The sequence below is a fragment of the Lolium perenne genome, chromosome 1 (assembly GCF_019359855.2).
Source record: "Lolium perenne isolate Kyuss_39 chromosome 1, Kyuss_2.0, whole genome shotgun sequence".
Classification (NCBI taxonomy): domain Eukaryota; kingdom Viridiplantae; phylum Streptophyta; class Magnoliopsida; order Poales; family Poaceae; genus Lolium; species Lolium perenne.
This window is the reverse complement of record NC_067244.2, coordinates 156448608-156462836: the sequence shown is the minus strand read 5'-3', so window position 1 is coordinate 156462836 and position 14229 is coordinate 156448608. Positions and strand designations below refer to the sequence as shown.

Below are 14229 nucleotides of genomic sequence, written 5' to 3'. Positions count from 1 at the left end.
CTGAGAGCGTCCTTAGTCGCCTCGGCGCTCCTCCCCCTTTCCTCCGGTGGCTCTGCCGACCGGAGTGGATGGGGGAGGAGAGGCCGACCCTCTCTCATGTATAGCTGTAGGATTAGGTGGTCTACCTATCTGGAGTCTGGCGTTATGCCATTAGAGTGAAGCGGTTTGCTGGATCTGTCCAGCCAGATCGGGTGTTGTTTAGGGTTCCTCCTTCTCGTATGGTTGCTCTGGTGGCCGGAGTTGCTTGAGAGGAAGAGGAACACCGTCTCCTTCAATAAAGACAGTGTTTGTGGTGGAGGTTTTTCGGAGAAGGGGGAGCTGTGCTCTCTTGTTGTCGATGTCCTGCCGGGTTGGCGAGGGGAGACGGGAGAGAGGAGTTTTGCTCTTCTTCAGGCGGCACCTACGTACACGATGGCGGTGGTTCTGCTTCGATGTGTGCATCCAAGCTAGAGGTATCTCTACCTCTGCTATCCATGGCCGGCATGGCGGTCCATCATAAACAACCTCCAGATCGGAGGCCCTGCTTCGTCCTAGTTGCTGGATCTTAACGCTTTGTTGCTACCAAGTGATGCGTCCCCGGTGGCCTCAAGGCGTCCAACGGCGACGGATCTACGCCGGAAAGGGGTGTTCGAGTGTTTGCGCCCTGTTCCTCGGCGGCGACGCCTTGAGGACGCCGGTGTCTGGTGGCGGAGGCACCCAGGGACTCGACTGCATTTCTATCTTAAGTTCTAGGGTGTTTTTTGTATATTGGCAGGCCTTATCCTCAAATTTTTAGTTCTTTAGTGCGAGTGTTGTAAAAGGGTATGTCTGTAAACTTACCTGCCACGTCTTTCAACAGAGGTTCTTTCGGGGTCTTCTAGACCCCTTCTTTGTGCAAAAAAAAAGAGAAACCCACCAACGAAAAAGTAGATAGTAAAGTTCCCCAAAATAAATTGATCCATTTACCGAAAACACCTAGAAGAAAGTGAGCAATGAGAATTTTAGACATTCATGTAAAACTAAAAATAAATTGAATTTTCTGAATTAACTAAGTTCAGATAAATTTCTTATAATTTTTAACAACCGAATCTACATCTCTTTCCCTTGGTTTGGATGGTGTTGACCTTGTCATATCCTCCACATTATTGTGTTTTTTTTTTACGTTTATAGAACGAAATTGAGCGTCCGTAACAACGCACGGTCATTTACCGTGATCGCTCTGTTACTGACAACATCTGATAACAACCAAAGTACACCTTCTTGAGCATAATCGATATTCTCATGGGCTAAGGATTTATACATAAAACAACATGATGTACTAAAAACACATGACGATACACTACTAGAAAAAATAGCTAGCCATCGGTTTGCTAGTGGCACATAGTGTTAGTGGAGCACCACTGCTATATTGTTGTGGCCCACCACTAGCATGTGTGCCGCTGCTAGAAACTTACAGGTGACACACTAGGTTAGGGCGTGCGCCACTGCTATATAACACATCAGTGGCACACCTAGATATGGTGCACCACTGGTATGTCTAGCGGGGCTAGAGATTTTTGTCCCCCGTGGATCGCCTTTTCATTTTAAAAATAAAATAAAAAATAATGATAGAAATTTTAAAATCATTTGAGATGGCTATGTGTTATGTGTTCTAGTTGTTATAAAAAATAACAAATCTTAATTTTTATTATATTTTTCAAAATGGCTCCATGTTTCGGTAAAATGGTTCTAGATTTTGCATACGACTTCCGATGAAAAAGTTCTTTTTAGATGAAAATGTATCTACAATAAAAAAATACGTCCGATTTCAACCCCTACAGTTGTTTACCGTTTTTTAGATTCCTCAAAATCAAAAAGGAAAATATAGATTCGGAGGATTTAGATTTCTACGAAAAGATTCACAAAAAATAGAAGTGACGCATCTAGTACCGGTGTGCTACTACTAGGTTTGAAATTATCGGTCGGCCACCTAAGCCCGCTTCCCTTCATCCTTAACCACCCTCCTCTCCTTCATCCTCCCCCACTCCCCTCCTCACCTCCTACAGCTCCCTCCTCCCTCACTCCCCTCCTCACCTCCTACGTCTCCTCCCTCCTCTCCTCCATGAATCCTTCTCCCCCTCCATCCTCACCTCCCTCTTCTCCTCCATGAACCCTCCTCTCTCCTCTCCTCCCTCCTCACCTCCCTCCTCTTTTCCCTCCTCTCTGGCCGCCGGCCCATCCCTCCTCACCGGATGTATGTGGAGCTCCCCTTCACAGATAACATTTAATAAAAAATCGTTAAAAGAATCGTAAAAAATGGTGCTAGATCTAGATCTTAGATTTCAAAATTTTACCAGTGGTGCACCAAGTTTTCTACCAGTGGCGCGCCACTACTAGTTGTTAGCAGTGGCACACCACTAATAGCCAAAAGTGGTGCGCCACTGCTAAGCATTTTCCTAGTAGTTATACTATCTCGTAGTATATCATAGAATTGGATCGGAGCGAGTAGTACCTATAAGCTTGGTAAACAAACTAGTCCTAGTGGGCCAGGCCAAAACCGACAAGTGTTTTTTCCTACTGAGCTCCACCAAAAAAATCTTGGGACTAATCAACTTTGGCCAGACCGATTTAGAACTAATTGGTTTTAGCGAGGCCAACTAGTAATAGTTGATTTTCAGAAGCTGATAAGTTACAGCCGGCTTCGGCCAGCCCGAGGTCGTATTATTTTCAAAATTTTGTAAAAATATGCATTTTCTCTAAAACTAAAGAAAATAGCAATAATATTTTAGAGAATTATGTTAAAATGAATTGACCCATGGCCTCTTAAATTGGTGTGGAGGTCAATAGGGCCAAGTCCGACGCCAGGTCCAAGCCGGCCAGTTCCCATCGGGAGCAGCTAACCATCACCCATTAGCTATGGTTATAAACCATTGCTAATGGGAAACAGTTAATGGGCCTGGCACATTAGTTCGGTTGTTTCAAAAATTCCTAAATTCAAAATTTCTTTAGATTTGAAATTTGCTCGAAATTGAAATTTTCTAATATTCCAAAATTCTTAGATTTCAAATTTGCCCAGATTCCAATTTTGCTTAGATTTAAAAATTGCCCAAATTCAAAAGATGGTCAGATTTGAAATTTGCTCGGATTAAAAATTTTCTTACTTTGAAATTTGTTCAAATTTGAAATTTGCTTAACTTTAAAATTTGCACGACTTTAAAATTTGTTTAAAAGGAAAAACAGAAAAAAGAAAAATCGAAGACCAAGAAAAATCGAAAACCAAGAAAAATAGAAAAAAACTCGACAAAACCAGAAAAACCCGAGGCCTACTAGCTCCCTGCCTGTTGATGGGCCGCGGCCCAAAACTCCCCGTTAGCTCAAACCACGCAGCATTGTGTTATTGATAGCGGTAATTAGGTGCACAACACCGAAAATACAAGTACGAACACTCGAACTCAAGCGGGCTGAGAGCTATCAACAGCTCACTACCACGAGGGTGTGCCTTGGTTCACTTCCCATCCTAAATGTAGGCAGTCCCGTCCAGGTTGATGGTGGGTGTGTGGAGGCCCGCCCGTCCATGTGCAGCTTGCCCCTGCGCCCGTGGTTGCAGCCCCTATTGCAATCGATGTCGATGAGGTCGAAGAAGTGCTCGCCCCGCCGATGGTGCGGCCTGCTGCTGACGACGGTTAGGCCGGTGAAGGGGCGCTGCCACTTGCTGCTGTGCCCTGGCTTGCTTCTTGGGTGTCCGCTGCGGACAACGACGATGAGGACGACGAAGATGAATTGGTTCCCCGGACACCGCCAGCCACCAAGTCCTTCGATGGTGCTGCTGTTGACAAGGTTGTTCGCAAGGAGGTGGAGTGTGTGGTGGACGAGCGTGATTGCTGGAAGGAGGTGATGCCGCAGCGCGGCCCGCGCCGCTCGGCTCTGCCAGCCCCGCCATTTGTTCGCCGTGCTATCCCTGCTTGGCTCAGGGGTAGATGTTGCAGGTGCCTCGCTCGTGGTCACCGTGACGTGGTCTGCTGTAACCCCTTCAAGTGCTCTCGATGCCTCGAGGACGGTCATTGGGCACGTGACTGCCGTAATGCTTGGCGTCCTCTCAGCTTGTTGGAAAGCCCTATCGTGTCGCCGCCTCGCCATGCGAAGGCTTCTCGCCGGGCCCAGGTTGAGGTCTTACTCTCGTCCGATGTGCCTCGTCGTCGGTCCTGGGCGTCAGTTGTTTCTGCTCCTATTGGTTCTTTGGCCCCAAAGGACATGCAATGCGCATTGGAGAAGCAGGCGGAGTTATTTCAGTAGGCCGCCCGTCCTCTTCACGAGGCCGTTTTCTCCTTGCACGGCTGGATGTTAGCGATTGGAGGCTTTCTGGAGCGAGCGGAAGCTGCGTTGGGTAGGCTCTCCCGGATGCTTGCCGATCCTGTGGCTCTGCCTGATGTTGGCAAAGTGGGTGCGAGTGGAGTGGGCCTTCATGGTTGTTTCTCTCCTCGTGCTAGGGTGAGCTCGGCTCCGGTCTTGCATATCATGCCTGAGCTTCTGGAGTTGTGTAGTGGTGTGCTTATACCTCCTTCCGTTGAGGAAGTGAGGCCCGACTCGCATGGGTTCTCGGATGTGGCTTCACCGCTGTGTCAGACACCTGGCTTTGAGAAGTCTGGTGTTGATGACGCTTGCTTGTGACGGTAAAGCACACGTCCGTTGGGAACCCCAAGAGGAAGGTGTGATGCGTACAGCAGCAAGTTTTCCCTCAGTAAGAAACCAAGGTTATCGAACCAGTAGGAGATGAAGGCCACGTGAAGGTTGTTGGTGGAGGAGTGTAGTGCGGCGCAACACCAGGGATTCCGGCGCCAACGTGGAACCTGCACAACACAATCAAAATACTTTGCCCCAACTTAACAGTGAGGTTGTCAATCTCGCCGGCTTGCTGTAAACAAATGATTAAACGTATGGTATGGAGACTGATGTTTGTTTGCGAAGAACAGCAGAGAACAGTGATTGCAGTAGATTGTATTTCAGATGTAAAAGAATGGACCGGGGTCCACAGTTCACTAGTGGTGTCTCTCCAATAAGATAAATAGCATGTTGGGTGAACAAATTACAGTTGGGCAATTGACAAATAGAGAGGGCATAACAATGCACATACATATCATGATGACTAATATGAGATTTACTTAGAACATTACGACAAAGAACATAGACCGCTATCCAGCATGCATCGATGCCTAAAAAGTCCACCTTCGGGTTAGCATCTGCACCTCTTCCAGTATTAAGTTGAAAACAACAGACAATTGCATTAAGTACTGTGCGTAACGTAAACAATACAAATATCCTTAGACAAAGCATTGATGTTTTATCCCTAGTGGCAACAGCACATCCATAACCTTAGAACTTTCTGTCACATCGTCCGCATTCAATGGAGACATGAACCCACTATCGAGCATAAATACTCCCTCTTGGAGTCACAAGTATCAACTTGGCCAGAGCCTCTACTAGCAACGGAGAGCATACAAGATCATAAACAACACATATATGATAGATCAATAATCAACTTGACATAGTATTCCATATTCATCGGATCCCAACAAACACAACATGTAGCATTACAATAAGATGATCTTGATCATGATAGGCAGCTCACAAGATGTAAACATGATAGCACAAGAGAGAAGACAACCATCTAGCTACTGCTATGGTCTCATAGTCCAAGGATGAACTACTCACGCATCAGTCCGGAGGCGGGCATGGTGATGTAGAGTCCTCTGGTGATGATTCCCCTCTCCGGCAGGGTGCCGGAGGCGATCTTCAGAAATCCCCGAGATGGGATTGACGGCGGCGGCGTCTCTGAAACTTTTCTTGTATCGTGGCTCTCGGTACTAGGGTTTTCGCGACGGAGAGATTATATAGGCGAAGGGGCGGAGTCGGGGGACGCTCGAGGGGCCCACCCCATAAGGCGGCGCGGCCAGGGATGGGGCCGCGCCCTTCTATGGTGTGGCCGCCTCGTCGCCCCTCTTCGTCTCCTCTTCGGACTTCTGGAAGGCTCCGTGGAAAATAAGACCGTGGTCTTTTGTTTCGTCCAATTCCGAGAATATTTCCTGTGTATGATTTCTGAAACCAAAAACAGCAGAAAACAGAACTGGCGCTTCGGCATCTTATTAATAGGTTAGTGCCGGAAAATGCATCAAAATGGTATAAAGTGTATATAAAACATGTGAGTATTGTCATAAAACTAGCATGGAACATAAGAAATTATAGATACATTTGAGACGTATCAACGCTCCAGTCTCTCCCTCGCCTGAGTCCGCCATGCAGGTGGTTCCTATTGGTGATGGAGTTGCCAAGTCTGGGCTATTGCCAACGGTACCCGGAGCTGTCGTCGCCAGAGAGGTTTGCGATTTTCTCGCCACCTTGGCTGCTGCCTTCCCTGGATCCGCAGTTGGTTGACAGGTGCCTCCAAATATCATGGCATGTCTTTTTTTGGTGTGGTGTTGGAGTGTCGTGCTCGACTATTTGTTAGTGTTGCCTTGTGTTCTCTGTTAGGTTTGGTTGTGGACGTGTGTGGGCGCGGTGTTTGTGCGAGCTTGTTCATGTAGGTTTTCTCCCGATTTTCTCCTAAAAATTGACACCTCGAACGAGGCACTTTTGCCTCCGTTTTGAAAAAAAAAATGTAGGCAGTACAGACGTAGAGCCCAATGCTAGGGCCCCAGCCTCAGTTCCCTATCCGAAAAGTTAAAAAAGCGCAGGTCGCATTGCCGCACCGTTCCTCTCCGCGGCTCCACCATGGCAACCGCGAAGCCGGTGGCGCCGGTGCCGCTCACCCGAATTCTTCCCCTGCGCCCGCCACGCCGCTGGAGGGCCGAGTCCGCCAGGGCCGTACCTCCTTCCATCGCCTGCAGCGCCGACGCTGGTGGCGAGCTTCCTGCCCGGCTCCGGCCGAACGCGCGGCGGCCGCTCTGGCACGGCGGCGGGTTCAGCCTCGGCGTTGACCTGGGCGCCGCCCGCACGGGGCTCGCCGTAGGCCGGGGCATCACCCAACCCCGCCCCCTCACTGTACGCGCCCTCGAACTCGCGCTCGAAATTTGTTGTCGTTCGCCTCAGTTTGGGTGACTTACGATCTGAAGATGCGTCGGTGGATTCCGCCAGGTTCTGAAGCTGCGGGGGGAGAAGCTGGTGCTGATGCTGCTCGATGTGGCTCTGCAGCAGGTTGAAATTTACTTCATGTTTTTTTAATTGGTTATTATTATCTTCTCCGTGACCTGAATCTGTGCGACATTTCAAATTTGTGAATTTACCATGCCTGCTCTGCTTCGCAGGAGGCGGACGAGCTGATCATCGGTCTGCCGGTCTCGGCGGATGGGAGCGAGACGCCACAGTCCAACAAGGTGCGGAGCGTCGTCGGAAGGCTCGCCGTGCAAGCGGCCGACAGGTGCGTGCGCTTCTTTGAGTTTCAGATTTCCAGTCACACAATCGTCAATTTGTCAGCGCAATAGTAATCAGGATAAGAGACAGTGTTCTTCAGGCTGGTACACAGGTGGTTCAGTGTTCATCAGTGAGTGAGTCGTCTCAGTGCGTTTATTTGAACAGTGCAGGGGCTTGAGGGTTTATCTGCAGGACGAGCATGGAACGTCAATTGATGCCCTTGGCTACATGATCTCAACGTAAGTTCTACTCTGAACATGGAACATGGAACATGGACGCAGCTTGGCCTTGTTAGATATTTCTGTTTACTTTTAAATTGGATCACTGACTCAAGTCTCTACTGAAAACAAATGCATTACCATCCATACAAAATTATTCTGACTAATTAACCTAATTGCTCAGATTGGCTTATCCTTGACAATGCCAAATTCATTGAACAGCATGCTGTTGACTATTTGAACTCAACTTTATTTCGAAAGCAAAGTTCAATTGGGAAATTCTCTCAGTCTGAAACCTATTTTTTCAGGGGTGTTAAAAGGTCCGCCCGCGACGTCAAATCTGACGCTTATGCTGCTGTGGTATGCATCACTCTGCCACATTCTACACGTTAGTAGTATATGTGTTGGGACTTCACTAATTTACTTTGGTTGCAGATGATTTTGGAGAGATATTTTTCTTCATCGGGTCAAGGTGCTCAGATTGTTCTTCCTAGGCAGCAAGAGCTACAGGATAAGTTAATACTAAAATTGAGCAAATATGCTGAATTTTAGGATAGCATGTCTAATTTTTCCAACTTACAACACATTACCTTGTACTAGTGGCGTTAAATCCTGAATATATAGTGCGATCAGCTAACTTCCATTGTTTGTACGGTTGTACCATCTCATCGTCAGGTCTTATATGTATCGTTGGTACATATCATCTTCCACTTCCAGATATCTGTGTATCTGATTCATAGCTCTGTAATGTATGTTGTTGCTGTACTGTTATCCACTTGAAATTGGATATTCTGAGTAATCAAATCAGTGCTGTCCGCGGCCCCTCTCATTTTGATTTAGAAATTCACTAACAAGCTTTCAACTGGACGGGTTATGTGTGTAGTTCTAACCGATACAAGAAATGGCTTTTGAATTTTGATCAAATCAGAATATAACAGCCAGAGCTAGCAAGAAAGGCAATTTTTACAACGGTCCCTTCACCACTACATGCAATGAAAAGATGTCCCTCTACAGTTCACTACAACTGATCTATCTTTCCTGTATATGCATCAAAAATGATTGCTGCAAGCAATGTTTACATAATACTTCTTCTGATACAAACTGCATTGCCTAAGACGAAATTATCAAAACGAATAAGAACCAACCAATCTGGATTAGCTATCCATATGAATGATGATGGTGCATCTCAAACTCCATATGAATCATGATGATGCATCTCAAACCTATACAAAAGAATCAGAACAGCTTGCTGAATTCAGTCTCCTGTGCTGGCTCACTAAGTCTGGGGAAGTATGGATCCCTCTCGAGCATTGTTTGTAATGAGTCTATCACCCTCACGAGGGATGCCCACAAGAATGGTGCAGAGCAGAACGCGTATGCGACGACTACCAGAATCCTCGCGATGCCATCATGGTACCATGGGTATGCCATAACAAAGAGCATCCCAACCATCCCGAGCCAGGCAGTCAGCACCGCAAGCGGCGGCAGCAGGAATGCATTGATCACAGCCGATGAGAAGGCGAGGACACCAAACAAGTACAAGGACCAGCCAATAATTGGATGAACCGTGCATGGGATTATGAAGAATGGGATGGTATATGCTGCCACCATGGCCACAATCGCAGCCAGCTTGATTAGTCCCTGTACCAGGGCGCCTTGTTTCTCAGGTCGCCGATTATAGCACAGTTTTGTCATCTGTGGCCTTGCTAATCTGGTGATGGCTATGATCGCAATGTACATCAGCAGCTCTATAAGGACCACCGGAATCTCAGCAGCATAACTGTGAAATATGGACAGGAGAAGGTAACGTTAGGAAGCAGAAACTGAATGCACAAAGATATGACATACGGATTCTGTTGCTTTTACTCACCCAAGATCATCCCATCGTTGCTTGTGCCATGAAAGGCCCAATGGCAAGATTGGCCAGGACCACCAGTACCAAGGTTTGAACCAAGGGGCACTAGGGAATGTGATCACGCTGTTTGGCCCGCATGGAACATGCCAGTGAAGCTTGAGATCTGCAATGTTTTGGATAAATCGGTGTAAAAATCATTTGAAGAATAAACAACATATGAAGTTCAGAGACTGGAGCTGAATAGCAGCAATGCTCACAGTAGTATGATGCGTCCATCTGATAGCCGAGAGGAAGGCGATATGTCCCGTTGAGTTTGGTGCCATTCTCAGGAGGGTGGAACAATGGTTTGTCAAGCAAGTCTGGGTAGCAGCCGACCAGGAAGCCTTGGTCTGCACCATCAGAGTTATCACGGCCGATTTCCAGGTCATGAAGCATGCTCTTGAATACATCCATAGAAGGCTGTAAATTGGGGAAAAAAAACATAAATATCCGATACTTATTTGGGTACAAGATATTTTCAGGTAAATTAGCAATCAATGGTGTTGCATATTGCATAACTTCCTATGTAAGAACTTGGAAGCACCCATTAGCGAGGTATGGTTTTGTGCATAGAATGCACAGGCCTGACCTGGCATTATCCGGTGCTTGCACCGTTTAACAAAAACTTCCAACTGGAGACATGTAGACGAGTATGCAAGAGAAACCTATTCCTATGTGCTGCTGGTGGTTTAGTGGAGCAATCATGCCAACGACGCGTATGGATAGAAGACATGCAACATGTAATTTTTGGAAAGAGTCAATGCAAACTCCATCTACTAATATGCAAGATCAACTGGCTTTTTTTTTTTAGTGTTTTGCCAGTATAGGTCAACAGGAAACAGCTAGCCATATGGCTCGATTTTGGAAATGTACAATCAGCATACTAAGAACATTCAACAAAAGTCGTCTAATAATCAACTCAACAGGCCCGTACCATTTTTTTTTTAAAGCAAGATAAAACAGAATTTGACGTTTTGTACAGTACAGGTGCTTGTACTGTGAGCCATACCTGGAGCACGAAAAGACCCGTGTGGAAGTAGCACGGATTGATGAAAACGGCGCAGAACTGGCCGCACTGAAAGAGCTCATCGGTGTTGTGGAGGAAGATGTTGTCGGAGTCGATCATGACGACGCGCTCGTAGTCGACCAGGCTCCACGCGTAGAGCTTGTTCAGCGTGAGCTTGAACCTCCTGTTCATGCCTCCGAGGTTGCCCTCGTAGGGGTTCCTCAGGTTCTCGACTATGACAACCCTCATGCCGTCCTCCTCCCTCCTGTTCCCGTTCACCACCGGTGCAACAATGTCAGTATTTCAGTTCATACTACTGACCACAGAATACATATCATTGTTAGCATTGCACTTTTTCCCCCTTGTCTGGAACAAATTAGCCGTTGTTGGGGTGGAGGAGAAGTCATAGTTTAAACCAATCATTTGGGATTTGACCATCTGAAAAATAAATTGCATTTTTCCTGTGGAAGGAAAGTTGACCCCTCTGCTTGGAACCAGTCAGCTGCATTTCTGCAGAGCGAGGAGGTAGTCCAACCAAAGCAAATAAGAAAAAGACTAGTCAAAGCACGTGCGCCCATAAACACATGAGACAGTTTGAGAGCGACATAGAAGCACTCCACGGTCTCACAAAATACTACTGTATGTGGCGTTTTGACCAAAGATTTGATAGCGAGGATGAAAGCATTTAAAATGCGGTGAGCAGCAGCCGAGGTCCTTAATTTTAACCAAAAGTAGTAGTAGTATGCTGAAAGTCATTTTGTGCGAAGTGGAGGTCACACAGGCTGTAATGTGACTGGCAAGAAGATTAGTTTAAGCAGACCGAGTACCTACCATTGTTGATTAAGAAAAGGAAACCATAGGAGCTGACCAGAAAAGGCTTCCTAAAATCCTAGCAGTATGCTGCAGGAGGTAAGGTAAGGTGGACCCGGACCCGCCGGCGAAACCTCGTCCTCGGATTTGTCTTGTCGCCCGAGGAAAGGCAAGGGATAGAAACGCCTGCCCGATTTGATACGCTACCAATTAATGAGGACCCGCAAACCATGGCCCGAGATATAGCAATACTGGAGGAGTAATTCCCATTTATTCCGTTCTGCGTCGAAACGAAATCGAAGGAGAAAGGTTCGGGGGACTCACATTGCGCGTACCCAGTCGCGCGGCACGTCGGCGGAGGCGATGAGGACGCGGTCGGCGTCGGCGCCGAGGCTGGCGAGGGAGCGCATCATGACGCGCACGGCGACGTAGAACTCGTAGTCCCGCGGCGTGCCCATGTACATCATCGCCGCGTACGCGTGGCGGTGGTGGCGGCGCGGGCCGAGGCCGCCCTGGGTCGTCGGCTGCGGCTGCACGGCCACCAGCGCCCGCTGCTGCCCGTGCTCCGCCGCCGCCGCCGAGGCCGCCCAGGCCGACGCGAGGAGCAGGCACAGAATCGCCGCTGCCGCCGCGATTCGCGACGCCGCAGCCGGCGGCCACCCCATCCCCGCCGCGCGCGTGTTACCGGCGACAATCCGGCCGGTCCGCGTGGGGTGGATGGATGGAAGCTTCTTCTCCCGCGGCGGGGATACCAGTTGTACGCACGTTTGTGGAGGGGCGGCGTGGTGCTGGAACTCTCGACTTGATGATCCTTTTGGTTGGCAAAAGCAAAGAGAAAGAAGGGTAGTGTACGGGAGCGGAATCGAGGCGGGGTGTATTTATGCGTTGAGGACAAGACACCGGCCGTTCTTCACCGGGCCCGGTCGCAACCTAGACGTCGTCGTAGGCCATAGTTACTCCTACCGTAAGTAATGCGGTGCTCCGGTGACTGCCAGGTGGGGCAGCCTGCAGGAACGTTCGGGCGAGCCAGCGCGTGCGTCCCGTGCAGCCGGGCTAAAGCGAAAGGGTAGCACAGCTGCGGCCTGTCGCTGTGAAACGTCAAGTAAACGCCTTGGGTAGTACTGTTGCTGCGGAGAAGCACAAACCGGGACGCGGTTGGTTGGTTGGTGGGGTAGTGCGGGGGAAGTGGACGACCCGGATGGACTTGTTCTATGCGTTGAACGGCATTCATTGCTACAGCATATGGCTTCAAACTCTTCCACCAAAACCTGCCTAAAATGGGACAATCAAACCTCTCGGTTTCTACTTCGAGGGTTACAAGAGGACAGTGACACCCCCATCTCATATAGTACCAAATATTTGTGAGGCGGAATATTGTTTTTCCAATGGAATCGATGTTCCCGTCAACAACAAAAAAACGTCTGTGGTGATTTTGTCAATCTTAAAACTCGCACCATCAGTTTCTCAAACTCAGTATGCTGAGGATGCTTACATGAAAAAAGGGGTAAAAAAAATTCCATCACCTCACGTCGAACCCTACCCCTATTTTAACTCTCCCAATCCACCCTCCCCCCCTCGAGCTCCATTGCAGGGTCAGAGAGCAGGTAAGCATCGCAATCATCTCCACTCGGTGATGGCAACATGCATACTACCTCATCCTCATCGAGTCGTCCTCCACCGATGACTGTAGTTAAACCCTCCAGCTTTGTATGGCGGGGTAGATGTGGCTAGGCATTGCATGTGTACCGCTTGTTCATCTATGGTCATGGTATGGTCGAGCCAAAATCTAACACTGGTAGGGTTCATGGCCTTCATATATGAATGTAGGTATCGATGTGTGACAATGTTAACCAGGCCATTGTCACCGTTGGCAACTTGCAAATCCCTATGTACATGGACGATTCTCAGCCCATACATGAAAATGTAGTGGTGCCACCATTCGGTGCGAAAATTACCTTAACTGTTAGCACACTGTATTTCACCTTTGTTGCACTTCAACACTGAAAACCACCATGTAGAACTAACACACTATTTTATAGTCTTAGGATCACCCGAAGGATGCATAGTTCCTCAACAAGCCCATCGCCAACTATATATGCGGAGATGCATGCCATCTTTTCCTTCGGTATGGCCACCGGAATGTTCTCCATGGGTTAAAGTGAGCCCCTTGGTAAACCTTCACCAGGATGCAGAGACCCATGAGTCGAACATGGTGATTCTCGATGGCCCTAACAAGGCTTGTGTAGGTAAGAGCGAGAGGCGCACCCTTGCTAACGACGAGATAATGGATAGACATGACCGACGTGGTCAAGGTATTCACACAGGCTATCAAGGACAACAAGCCTTTGACATGCATGGTGAGCTCTACAAGGCAATCATGGAAATAGTTGCCTTCACCGAGAAGTCACTGATGGCGGCTCTCAGCCACCTCGTCAATAACAAGGACCATGGTACCAGCTTTCCCACCATGGTTGAGATACTGATGCATGTAAAATGCACACATGGACTTTGTCCTTTATCATAATGAATTCCCAAATATTTGCAACATATATGATGATAATAACATGTTTTACATTGATTTATGTGGATTTTCCAATGATCCCTTTTATTTGGTTTATAGTGCAGAACATGAATTCCCTGTTTCGCGTATTTTTCACTTTCAGAGACCTATACGGAGTTAAATTGACCTGCGATTTTTTTATTGTCACTTTTTCATCGGGAGAAGCACCCTGGAGCTTTGGAGGAGGCCTGGATGGTCCTGAGGCCCAAAATAGGGTAGGTGGCGCGCCCAAACATGTTGGGCTCGCCACCCAACCTCTTTCGACTGTCGATCACCCAATTGACCTAATTTTTTCGCCCACCAACGTATTTTGACCTAAAAATCACTATATATATGGCCCCGAAGAGTTCTCGGGAGGGGAGCGTCGTAGAAGACAGAA

General features: G+C 48.0%; 2 protein-coding genes across 2 annotated transcripts; one reads left to right on the top strand and one right to left on the bottom strand.

Moving 5' to 3' along the window:
• The first annotated feature begins 6651 nt into the window (after nucleotides 1-6651).
• On the top strand, nucleotides 6652-8384 carry LOC127334672 (uncharacterized). Its single transcript, XM_051361198.2, has 6 exons — nucleotides 6652-6993; nucleotides 7087-7146; nucleotides 7257-7369; nucleotides 7533-7601; nucleotides 7889-7940; nucleotides 8016-8384. Exons 1-6 carry the CDS (start codon nucleotides 6724-6726, stop codon nucleotides 8130-8132), a joined length of 681 nt encoding a protein of 226 aa, XP_051217158.2. The 5' UTR covers nucleotides 6652-6723; the 3' UTR covers nucleotides 8133-8384.
• LOC127308941 (putative glucuronosyltransferase PGSIP8) lies at nucleotides 8180-12145 on the bottom strand. Its single transcript, XM_051339879.2, has 5 exons — nucleotides 11615-12145; nucleotides 10484-10745; nucleotides 9693-9894; nucleotides 9451-9598; nucleotides 8180-9360 (listed from the first exon to the last, which is right to left on the bottom strand). Exons 1-5 carry the CDS (start codon nucleotides 11953-11955, stop codon nucleotides 8817-8819), a joined length of 1497 nt encoding a protein of 498 aa, XP_051195839.1. The 5' UTR covers nucleotides 11956-12145; the 3' UTR covers nucleotides 8180-8816.
• Nucleotides 12146-14229: the final 2084 nt, after the last annotated feature.